We start from the raw sequence: 12,984 nt of genomic DNA, 5'->3' as shown, positions 1-12,984 counted from the left end.
GAACTTTTTCATATTCTAGACTTTTAGAAAATGAAAATTTTAGAAAGTGAAAATTGTAACAAATAGAGTGACCATAAAAAAGGAAGCTTGCTCTTGAGAAAACTATTATTGCTAATTATCTTTGGATGCATTCTGTGCATGTTTATCAGGAATAGTCTCTTTTACCATCTTGGGTTTGTGGCACTGGGATCCTCTTAAGATCAGAAAAGTCAAATGTGCTTGTGGCTGCATTTTGGGACATGCAGTCAGTTATTGTTTTGCTGGCACAAAGTGGATTACTTGGCTATTTTATGCAGTGTCTTGCAACAGCAAATCACCTTCTTAGCATATATATAGCATGTTGCTGCTTCAAGGTTGTCCCTTCCAGTGTGACTCTAACAATTGTCTTGTTTAACAATTACCGAGAAGTTTTCTGTTCTCCAGGACCTAGGCTAGGTTTGGTAATGCAGCCTCAAAGAGATAAGGGTGCTCTTTTGGAGCTTTCTTCAAGAGGTTGGTGAAACAGATGCTTTATCAACAGGCTGAGAGCCTACAAGTAGCCAGCTTTAGCTTAGTCTCAGAGTTTTATGAAACCATGTTAAAATGCCTGTGTATTCAGAATTGTTGAGCTGGTACAAATGGTGTTTTGTAGGGTCTCTGCCAACTCCATGCAGCTTTTCTGCCACTGAAGTCCTTTGGGCTACCAAGGCGGGACTGAAGAGAAGTCTGAGCTGTAGTGGCTGTTAGCTTGGTGTGAGAGTTTGCATATCCATAATCACATATGATGGATGTGACTCTTCAGAGCAAAACCTCCACCGTGTTCATCCACATACAAAGTACAGGAATTCATACTGGGATTCACAAGGATCATAGAAGTGGAATTTACCATGCATTTATAAATAACTGATTTCCTCTGTCCTCCTTCATACCTCCCCCAGACATAAAGCTCAAGATAATGTATTGCTTCTTAGGATTCCACAGTAACACTGAGTACTTTACCTAGAGCTTTGTGTTAGGCCTTATCCTTGGAAAGTAAAAGACATTGCAGATCAACATGTTGATTAAATCTATCATGTCATACAGTCAGCTCTCAAACCTGCCTGACTTGATTTCTTTTAAGAATGTCTCTAATTAGGACTACATCAGCCTCTAAATTACTCTGAGATGTATTCCGAATGGTTAACAGCCAAGTGCTAATTCTGTATTACTACCTTTAGAGCTATGACCTGACTAGATGCATTATTACTTTATACTTGCCTCTGGAATAATGTATAGTTGTTTCAAAGTCATCAGTAAGATGTTGAAAGATATCAATATACATAACTATAAATATTTACAAGCCTGAACTATTGCTGTGTTAGTTACTGAACAAACTTAAATGATGGTTTTACCCCAAAGGTTTGCTGATAGGATCAGTCTGATTTGAAGAACACAGCAGTGCTGTGAAGGCTGAGCTCACAAGATATGGCTGCTATTTATCTTGCCTTGACTGAAATTTGTCTTATTTATTCTATCACTTGTCTGTTGCTTTATAAATTGCCTTGGTATATATTCAGTTTAAGAAGAGCTGTGTTTTAGAGCTCTCTGAAATAGTTTTGTTTAGATTTGGGCTAACCAGTTTTGATTTTCAGTTCCTTTACTTTGATCCCACCCAATTGTAAAGCTGCTTTTATACCTTTCATGGACATATGCCCAGGATTCTAAGTTCACTACATCAGGGTGGAGTGCTATTTGTCTGGTATATATCTGATCTATATGGAGCTGCCAATGGATCTGTTGGCAATGGAGCAAATGTGATTTTGGGAGTATATTTAGGGAACACGTTCCTAAAGAACTATTTTTTTTTTTTGATCGTTCTTGGTGACCATATAGGTTGATTCAGTTTTCAGGTCATGCTTCCTTATCACTTGTACAGTATCAGGAATTTTATATTTTTTAAATATCCTGGAACAGTATCTGACAGCTGCAGGTGATTTTAAATAATAGTATCTCAGGTGCCTTCCTCTGTAGAGGGTTCTGGTACTAAGCTTTGAAAACCATGTATTTTCTTTGCATTAAATTAATAGAATGGCTATACAGTAGCAAGGACTAAATGGACTCCTGCCTTCTTCAGGATGCACCTCTTTGTTTCTGCGTAGTACCCGCACTGATAATAGCTCCGGCATGAAACTCATAAGTACTCTCCAAGAAAACTGCAAATTACTTATATGTACACCTAGTCTGTTGGAGGCCTGGCCAAAGCTTAAGTTGATAGCTATTATTAAAATTCACACATCTTACTCAAATCCTGAGGAAATGAAGGTTGTTTTTGCATTTTCTAGCGCTGTGTAGTCACTTAGAACTTTATAATATGAAATATTTGGGTCAAAATACTGCATGCTTGACCTGTTTAAATTCTCTTGGGAGAATTTTCTTAACCAGAAAATGTTTTTGTTAACTGTATTTTGAAAACTTGACTTTTGTTCTTTCAAGTAGATATACTGTCCATGTACTTCAAGGTCTCAGAAGTCCATTCCTTCTCATTCTTACCCCATTTTTCTTAAAAAAGCCTTATGATTGAAACTGCCAAATCTACTGTTTCTGATTGATAATGCGTACTTGTATACTAATGAAAATCATTGTAGTTTTGTCTACTATACAGGATGTTTATGTCTCAGGACTAACAGAGAATACTAGAAATGCTCTGCAGAGCAGCTTTGTCTGCTTTTTCTTTAAACTGGTGTGCTTCTTCATTGAATGTAGCACCGAGCACCGAGAGCTTCTGTGAGTCATTGCCGCTCTTCCTGCTCTTCTGCAAGGACTGGAATAACTTCTTAGTGTCCAGTCTCTGATTTCTACCCTCCTAACCTGGCCAGTCAGCTTTGTCATGAAAGCTTAAAGCGTGAAAAGATGCCCTTTAAAGTTGTTGTGGTTTTTTTTCTTGAGAAGCCATTAGTTATTCTGCTGTGTTTCATTGTCCTCCGCTATTGACTGTGTTGCCTCTATTTCAGAAATTTTCTGGTTAGAAGAGTTAGACTGACATCTTTTCAGTTGGCTTTGCTCCTGATAGCAGAAATGCAAGTATTCAGTTTTGTCTCTGAACTCTGTAGCTTGCAGTTTTCATAAAGAGCAGAAGAGTGCTCATTCCTTGGGCCTTGGAGTCAGTACCACATGGATTCGCTTTTGGAAGCCTGTTTTGCAGGTGAAAGGAATTTAACTAATGAAGTGCAGTTATGAGGGTGTGGGGGGAAACATGCTAAACTTAATTTTAATAGGAGTAGTAGGTTTATTTCTCTGCATTTCCTCAGTTACCATTGTATTTGTTTTTGTTAGGGACAGTGGATTTACATAAAGCAACTCTACAATATATCAAAGCCCATTTTCATCCAGACAAGTTTCGAATCCTGGTTGTGAAAGTTTTATTTTGTTCTGAATTAAGATTGGTTTGATATTTGAACTGCAAAAGCAGGAAAAAACATTTAAACACATAAGAAATTATGTAATGGGTTTGTAACTACTCAGAAATAATTGTAGCATTCAAAAAGTACTTTTTATCTTGCATCTATTTTGAAGATTCAGAGTATGTAGGAGTAGTAGTTGTGTGTTAGTTTTACAGTGGAGACAGAACACATGCTTTTAAAAAAACTTGTATTGAATTCATATTTATAAAACTTCATTTGAATACTTTATGAAGCCTTCCATGATGTCAGTCATAAGGCATACAGTGTGAATATGTATTATACCATATATGTACATATGAAATGTATATTATGTTTTAAATAAGAACTCAGTTTAGGTATAACTTACTGAATTGAAGGATCAAGTAGAGCATTACTTTCTTTGCTTAGGAACTGATTTGCAGCAGTTTCCATTTGGATTCTGTTGCTTGGGTTGCAGATCCTTATCCCTAAAAGCTTCTGTCAGAGTCAGGTACTCGTAGTGCTGTAGTACTGTTAAGGGTGTGAAATTGGGATGCTTTCTTTTGGCAGTCTTATGATCCAGTTTAAAAAGAAATTACTTTTAAACACAGGGAGGCAGGGGGAAAATAGTAAGAGAAAAGTGAGGGTAAAAATAGTCCATCTGTGTATATGTGAACTTATGTCAAGTTTCTGGAATGCAGCTGCAACTCGAGACACTGTGGGATGTAGTGGATGAAGGGCTGATCAAATGCTGTAAAGGTGTGGTCTGGCTGGTACTGAAGGTATTTATCAGCTGCTGTGATAACTGTGGAGTTTAAAAACTCTCCTTTGAAGTGATGGAATTGCCTCCACAGTGAGCATTGTGTCTACTTCTTGTGCTGGTTGGTCAGGATGGCATTTTCCTGCATGTCTTTGTTTGAGAATTTGGTTTATTTTCTTCCCTGTGTTTTGCTCCCTGTCAGGTTAACAAGGAAAAAGGGATGATGTCAAAATGGTTTGGGGAATTCAGTGTAATTTCCAAGGAAACTGGTCTGTGAGTTTTGGTGGATTTAAACTGCCCCAGTGAAATTTTTTATATATTCTTATAAGTAAATGAGTTCTGCTGGCTTAGTTTCTAAGCTGGTTTAACATAGGATCAGTCAAGTGCTAGTGCTAGAACAAATAAGAGGGCTGAAGACAGAGTTGTGGCAGGACTGATCCAGTTCGATAGGCTGTGAAGCTGTAGTCTAAAGGAGTTATTTTACCTGAAGCCACTTGTAAAATGCATGGTTGAAATTCACAGTAGAATTATTAAAAATGGAAATAGTAGGAAAGAGTGGAATGAATCTGGAAAGTTTCACATTGAAGTTGTTCAGAAGCTATTAATGCTTGGTCATTATTTTTGAGCTTCTTCAGAACAAATACATTTCTTATCTAGATTATATCCACCTTTCATTGCCCCCCATTAGACATTTCTACCTGCTGCAAGTGATGGATTTCTGGGGCTTGATGGTACCAGGAGACATCTGGATAGTGCTCCTTTTTGTTGCCTGTTAAGGCCTGGCTTGGTAGTCTCAGAAGCATTTTGAAACATACATTTATGTAGATGTACAGTTCTTTAGCTGATGCTATGGTAAGGAAGTTCTTTCAGAAGTATGTAAGGAACTGATTATGGAATAGCTTTGGCTGCTGTTTGTCCAGTGCCCATGCAACCCACTGAGCAGTTTGTCCAGGTGTCCCTTTTGGCCTGTATAAGAAATCCCAGCTTGTTTCTTCCTGTGCACAGCTTGGGTTTCAGTCTCTTCTTTAGTTAAAACAGCTGTTGTCCTAACTCTGAAGACCTTCCAACTCATTGTCTGGCAGTTTGGTCAATATTTATAGAGGAATTAATACAACACTGCAATAGAACTTTGGGGAATTCTGGACTTTACTACTTTAACACTGTAGCCTTTGAACCATAAACACAGAGTATGGTGCCTTTTGTAAAATTACATTGGTGTTCCTACTTTAAGGTTTAGGGCCTGATATCTAGAAATTGTTTCCTGTTTGAACCTGCTGTGGTTTATGCATGTGACAGTGAGAGAACTTTTCCTTACAGGGAATCAAATCCGGGTCCTTTATTGATCTTCTAGGATCTGTGTTAATATAGCAATAATAGCACACCTTATAATTCAGTAATACTTTCTTGAGACTCTCAGGAGGCAACATATTCATAACTTTCATTTTCAGGATATGTAAAATTTGGGACCGTTAATCCATGACCCTGAGGTTGGTACAGTTGTTAGAGCACGGTGTAAGTGATGCCAAGGTCATGGGTTCGGTTCCCGTAGGCACCATTCACTTCAGAGTTGCACTCCATGATCCTTCTGGGTCCCTTCTAACTCTGATTCTGGTGTGATGGATTCAGAACTGGCATGTTGGCACAGACTTCACAAGGAGCAGAGCTTCCTTTCTGTGAAAGGAAGCTTTGTGCTTAGCAGAAACTGGGATTCAAAATGACTTTACCTGTGTGTTTTGTTACAGTGGCTTCCTTAGCTTGCAGTCATAACCAGTGAAAACATCTTTTGACAGAATGGAAAATGTATGGGGGAGTGGTGGGCTGTGAAAGAGTTCAGAGTGCACTGTGTAGTAGTTCCTTCCTTTTGTGTCTTTTAGATCTTTATTTACTTTTGATCCCTTCTTACAAGGACAGTGGTGAAAGGAATCCAATTGCTGTAAAAGTGGGAAATACCATATTTTAGCATAGATGAAGCCACATTTGTGATTTCTAGCAGTTCAGGTTTCTATATATGGAAAAGATAAATTTTGGTTGACTAAAGAGAAAAAGTGAATGACTTTTACAGGCCTCTTTGAATTCCCTGCAGTTGCAAATTGTGCTGTTTATATGTACTTGAACAATTAACATGGAATGACTTTTCATAACTTCTGTGAATGTAGTATGGAAAATGGAAGGCAAAAGTGAACACTATTTTTTTGGACATTAATTAACAGAAAGTCATCACTGAGCTCTTTCTGTTCCAAGGATATAGTGGATGTATGTACAAATAGCAAATCAACTGGCTAGTACTGTTCTTCTGTACCTTTTTTTAATAAAAAGTCTCATTTCTAATGTGCAAAAGCACAGGAGAAGCTCTTAATCTTTAGTCTTGTGAATTTGCTAGCCACTTTTGTGAATTGCCATTTTAACTGTTGGACTGGTACTGTCTTTTATTTTGGCCATTTTTTCTTGATTCACCTACTTTCTTTGTGCCTTTCTTCTTCTCTTGAAGGTGGTTCTTCAATGGTCCTCAAAGGAGAAAGGGTTAAGTTTTAGAAAGTAACAGGCTGCTTCTGGAAACCATGGCATACATTTGGAAAACAGTTTTCATAGTCAAACAAAGCTGGTTTTTTTTCTCAAATTTTGTGTTGAAAAAGTGTTAGTAAAATCTAGTGAATCTTTTCAGTTAAAGTTTATTCTTGTGTGATGTATTTTTAGACTATTCTTTGTTTAGTGTGGTTTTTGATGTGGATAAATAACTCTTTGATGTTGGTATATGTCCTTTCTAAAAATAGCTTTGGAGTTGAAAAGTATTCAGTGTCTCTTGAGTCAGGCTCATGTTAAGTGAGTAGGAAATCATTCTGTCTGCTCTAATGGGGTTTGGCTCAACGTCATGTCACTGTGCATTAGCCAAGCCTCAGCTACTACCATGCAGGAATTTTCCAATGAATAAATGTTTTCTTTTCTTTTTAAGTGAAAGAATTTTGTAAGGATTTTGTAAATCGTAGTTGCTGTACATTTGAAATACACACTGATCCTACAAGGTCTTATGCTTTTAAAGTTGTTTTTATTGTCAAAAGACATTTTTTAAAGTCATTGTCTGAATGAGGACTTGAAAAATCAGTCTAGCCTCTGATCATGTCACAGAAAGGAGAAGAAAGTCAGTGTTCTTCTGTTTGTTCCATGGAAGATACTTCTGATAGGTATGGGAAGAAGCTGAGATGTTACATATGTGAACTTTGAGCAGCAGAAAAAAAAATTGGCAGCTTTATAATTCTTTGGCCTCAGAATCAGAATGGGCTTGAACAGAGTAGTTGGAATTTCAGAATATCATTTCCATACCACCTTTAATGTAAAATCTACTCTCTGAAAAATGCAAAAAGGAATGCTTTTCTTAGTATATGTTAACACTGCTGAGCTGTGCTTGGCTAACATTTTTCTCATCTGTTTTATAGGTTTTGTAAAAGACACCGGATTAAATCAAATTCAAATGTTCCATGTGTTCCGAAAGACTTGTTGATGATGTCAGAATTAGTTCTTCCACAGTTCATCTTTAGTCTGATTCAGCATTTAAGAGAGGGATATAATGAGCCTGGTATGTTTTGAATTTGCATGTATCTTATCATGCTATTACCTCTTGCTTTGCAGTCTATGAAGACACAATACATGAATGCTGTCCATAGTTTATGTATGTCATTGTATTTTGTACCTCTCTTCCGAACAAAATTACAGCCTGACTAGGTGATTTAATTTTATTACTTGCTGGCATACTTAAATATGTTTTAGTGGTTACCTAGCATTGTACTGAGCTCTTCCAGAAAATGAAATTAGATAGTTTGAAATTGGTATGTGTGAATTTTAGAGCATTATCAATATATAAATTATTTTCATTTGTGGTGGTTGTAACTGTTCTGCTTTTGGCAGTTTTGGCTGAATTATATTACATCTACACCAGAAGTTCTTCTTATGTGTTTTCAGCTCTTGATCTGCCGTCAGAAAAAGACCTTCATAAAATTCTCCAGGTCTTGGAGCCTCACGTTTCCTTCCTAGAAGACTTGACCAAAATGGGAGGTGCAATGAGATCAGTTCTTACCCAGGTTTTAACTAGCCAACAGTTCTACAAAGATCTTAGCTCTGGTATGTTTGTGTTATTTCTAATAATTAGATTTAGATTCTTCACATCTTAATTAGATGCGAAGAATTAAGGGCATAAATTTTGTTTATAACTTCAGTTTCTGCATGTTTTTATTTGACATCTCAAAGCACAGAAAAAAGCATTTTTTAAGGCTATTACGTTGATAGGAGGGTGAGCTTCAGGAGTGACTAGAAACATTTGTTATTAAGACCTCTAAGAGCAAACATCTGATCTGTGTCCCAATTAAATTTATAAATAAATATATTTTTATAAGTTTTTATAAGAAATCCATTCTAGCTTAGTAGTTCCAAACTAGTCATAACAAGGTTATTTGAAGTGGAATATGTCTAACTCATTTTGGGATCTACAGAGGTTACTGGAAGAGACCTGAATGGCAAAAGGCCACTGTCTGTCCTGCATTTCTGTGCAAAGCCTTTTTCATTTTTTTTTCTTAAACTTTAACCCCCCCCTCCCCCACTATTTATTCAATCCTGTACCAAATCACAATGAATCTGAAAATGTTGGCCAGTCACAACTAACCCCAAACTCCTAGTGTAAATAAACTCCATGTTGTTTTCTTGTGATTAAGAGTCCTTTGCATACGTACAGAACAAATAGTGATTCATGTAGTTTTAAGTTGCCATAACTGGCTTGGGCAGCAGCTGGTTAAAGAAGAGGCAATCCCCAAATCTTTATTTGAAAGGAGGAACACTTAGAACTACCCCTGAGGCAGCTTTACTCTTTATTCTTTCCTTCCTTTCTCTCTCCTGTTATAGTATTCAAATGGGAGTAATTTAATTACTTCTCTTTCCTATATGTGATGGATTTTCTGATACAGAAATACGGAAAGGGAATGGAAGGTAAGACATGCTTATCTGGGCTCCTGAAATGGAGAATATGTGTTATTAAATTAAAATATTGGGGGCCATTTTTTAGATTGCTTCACACTCTATGCAAGCATATGAACCAAGGAGCTGCTTTTGTGCTTTAATACTGTTTTATGTGTCTATTCAAGGTGTTGGAGAGAATGCATGTGCAAAGAAAAGTCATGAAAAGTACCTCATTGCTTTGAAAGGCTCTGGGTTGGCATTTCCTGAGGATAAAATTGCATGTAATATGCAGGAACAAGGAGCTGGAACTAGCACATTATCAGTTCAAGGTTTGTGTAGAAAAATATTTTAAGAAAAAAATTGATTATTGATGGGTTTTATATAAACTGCTTTGGATTTATTTTTTAAAAAAGCTAATCTTAATGAAACTTAAGAATTGCCTGTTATTTATTGCACTACCAAATTACAGGACTCTTACTTCAGTCAACAAAGCTAAAGGCATGTAAACTTCTTGTTGCTGATACACTAAGCACCATTTTTCCAGTCATAATATCAGTGGAATTTGAGTAGGCAAGATGTAATTGCTCATAGTGGAATTTTGCCACTACCACAAAGTGATTATCAATCCACAGCACTTCTTATAATGGTTCTGTGGATTTTATTTCGTTGATCACTGAAGTCCATCAAAGTTTTTTATTCAATTTCTGAAAGAATGTTTGTTAACACAGTGCATTGAAGTTCTGCAATGGCATGGATTTGCAAATCCCTGGTTTTGTATTGCTTGAAAATCTTACTCCAACTTCAGTCCACTGCTGTATATCTTTTAAAGAAGATTAATGTAGTGTTCCATTTAATTCTGGCCTAAATATCTTAAAGTACTGTCTTTTCAATATAAGACTTATGAAAAGAATCTTTTTTATTTCAAAAGGTTTGGCAGGTGGTACAGCAACATCAGGACAAGGGGATTCTTCAGATGAGGTGAGACTTTTTAAAGACTGTAATGAACTGCAACAGAATATTAAAGGGAGAGAATGCTTGCAGCCATATCCCACAAACCTTGCGACTTATATCTGCCATACATTATCCCAATTTTAGCAATTAGGAATAATGGAGGTATAAAGGAATAGATCTCATGCCTTTGATTTACTAAGGACCTCTTGAAAAATCCAGAGTTTTGCTAATACTGTTCCAGTTTCATTTATGTATGTAATAGAGAAGAAACCTGTGTAGGTATTCCAGAAATCACTATCAAGTAAATTTGGCTTGATTAAAGCAGACTTAGAGCAGGTAATGCTATAAGTGGTGTTAGCAGTTTTTGGCACTTGAGAATCCAGCTGAACTGGTGATAGCAGCAGTGAGTATTTCTCTGTAGATAAATTCCCATGTGTAGTCTTGACCTTACTTACCAAACATGTGGAGTGGAAGTAAAAAGGAGAGAATGTCATTTTAGGTTGAGCTTTAATAAATAAGTGGAAGAAAGTTAAATTCTGGTAGAGTAACTTAATCAATTTTCTCAACTATTTAAAACCTAATTTCAACTAGTAAGCTTTAGCAGACATTTTGGTAGGGTAACATAACAGAATTCAAATAAAGTAAAAAGGTATCCCATATAAAAACATTAATCCCTTAGTGTGGCAAAAGCATTCATGGACTGTGTTTCATTTGATTCCCTGGAACATAAAATCTTAAACAGGAGGACAGGTTTAGAAAGGGCCTTTTTTCTCCTTTTGCAGAAAGGAAAACATGAAAAGTAACAGTCGTCCTTCAGATTAATCTTTTACTTAGAACCATCTACTATTGTTGAGGTAAACCTAAGTACTGAACTGTGCAAACCTTTCCATTAGTTCCCTGCAGACATACTGCTCTGATTTGTTGTCTATGTAAATTTTGTAATCTAGTGTTCCATCTGTGAAACAATGCTACCATCAGATCTTGGTGAGAAAGAACATTTTTAACTTTTCTACACTCATTTTAAATACTGGTGGAAGAAAATCCTGTTAAAAGTGTACTTTTGCTGCATTTCTTAATTATGACGTATTTACTCTGCTGTTAGAGAGTATAATCAGGCATTAAAAACAAATTGTAAATGCCCCTTGTAATTCACATGGGAGTACAGAGGAGAGGAATGTTATTTTTCTGATAAGATTTCAGCTATCCTCCTGCACAGTCTATTTTGAATTTTGGATGAAAGGTGTGCACTTCCTTTTCAGTAATTTGTATTCGTAAAGCAGCTCATGATTAAGAAAATAATTATAAAATAAATAATTAATTTCTTTACTGATGGTTTTTTCAGGGCAGGAGACTTGAGTTGCAGAATCCTGCAGTTCATAGTAATATTCCAGTCTGATTTTTTTCTTGAGAATACATGGCCCCTGTGACTGGGGACTGGCAACATCCTGAGAACTTACTGACTCATTCCTGATGGAAGTACCAAAGGTACCCTGTGTTCACAAAGACCACAGGATGCCTAGGTATTCAAATGTGTGTCCATCTTAAAATGAATTTTCAGATGGAGGAAATGAAAGGGTAGACAAAATCAGACCTTTTGTTTACACCATACTTGTGGTCAGTCCTTAAATATAAAGTGTGAACAATCTTCTTCCTCAAAGAAGGATAGTAACCTTGAGATTCAGGTTCATTATCATTCCAGAGAAATTTGGAAGTAAAACATGGCATTTGCTTAGGGGAAAAGGATATCGAGTACTTATTTTTAACAGTAGGTATCTGCATTAATTATATCGCATTTTATTAGCTTCAGTAAAAATCTTTATTTCTAGTTTCATTAGGACTACCAGTGTTGGCAAAGATCCATGCAACATTTAATATACTTCTGTAATGTCACATGCTTTTTGTGAACTGGTGGTGGTGATGTTTTTAACTTGTATTACATTTTGGAACCTTTGCTGTTTAGTTTGTGGAGTACCTTGAAAGCTTCAGATGACAAGTGCCTGTGTAAAATGTTTCTGTTATTCTGTAGGGAACAAGCAGTTAGAATTGGCCTCTTAAAGGTGTCAAAACACTTTATTCAAAAATACATCTTTATACAAAAATGCATCAAAAGTTTATATTGATTAGAAAGTATATAGCTAATTATATAAAGTTGCCAACTTTGATACACAATATGTTGGCTGGTGTTTTTTCTGTGAAACAAAACCTACAGTGGATAAGGTAAAATCTTAGACGTGCAAAGGTTAGAAATTGTATAGTGTTAAACTTTTGTAGCAATCAGTTTTAGAAATGAAAGCAACTGACCTTAAAAAATAAATGAAATAAATGTGAATTATAAGGCTGCCTGTAGGGGAAAAAAGACAATTTAAAAAGTTGTTTTTCTCTAAAAGGTTGCACACGATGCGTGATTAATTTAAACAGTAGAAGTGTTTTTCTTGTAAGAATGTATTGAAGGCTTCTGTGTTTTAGTTTAGTAGTTAAACCAGAATTTTGAGAGCTTACCATCTCTTGGCAGTAAGTTTCTAAGTATATGATTGTCAATGTTTAAAACTCTTCCTCTACCCCAGGAGGACCAGGATGGTAGCCAAGGTGTGGGAAAGCGCAAGAGGGTGAAACTAAGCAGCACCACCAAAGGTATTTATAAAGTACTGATTTCAGTTATCATGTTTGCTTTATGTTTGTCTTAAAAATATCCAGGGATACTCAATTCACTTCCCAAGCACTGTAGTGCTGCATGTGACAGCTGTTAAACATAACAAAGTCTAAAAATGAGTAGCAAGTGAAAATGTGGTAATTGGCAGGTTCGATTTCCCTTGAGTGAGTACCTCTGTCTGGGACTCTGACCATTTTGTCACCTCTGTGTTGTAAGCTGACCTCCAAAAATTCATTCAGTTTACACTGTGTGCCTATGAAGGCAGCAATATAGCTTTACAGAACAGGTGTTTGATGTATTTGTTC

At 36.3% G+C, this 12,984-nt stretch overlaps 1 protein-coding gene across 4 annotated transcripts in view; it reads left to right on the top strand.

The window, feature by feature from the left end:
- The window catches only part of UBR3 (ubiquitin protein ligase E3 component n-recognin 3), a 104,374-nt gene that overhangs the window by 4,963 nt on the left and 86,427 nt on the right, over nt 1-12,984 (top strand). For all 4 annotated transcript variants that reach the window (XM_039703355.1, XM_039703283.1, XM_039703198.1 and 1 more), the window contains exons 2-6: nt 7,569-7,708; nt 8,092-8,250; nt 9,264-9,407; nt 10,007-10,056; nt 12,594-12,660. In XM_039703355.1, coding sequence (XP_039559289.1) covers nt 7,569-7,708; nt 8,092-8,250; nt 9,264-9,407; nt 10,007-10,056; nt 12,594-12,660 — 560 coding nt within the window. The remainder of the gene's footprint in view (nt 1-7,568; nt 7,709-8,091; nt 8,251-9,263; nt 9,408-10,006; nt 10,057-12,593; nt 12,661-12,984) is intronic.

This window comes from Passer montanus, unplaced genomic scaffold (assembly GCF_014805655.1).
Source record: "Passer montanus isolate IOZ18808 unplaced genomic scaffold, ASM1480565v1 scaffold1, whole genome shotgun sequence".
NCBI lineage: Eukaryota > Metazoa > Chordata > Aves > Passeriformes > Passeridae > Passer > Passer montanus.
This window is presented reverse-complemented; position numbering and strand designations above follow the sequence as displayed.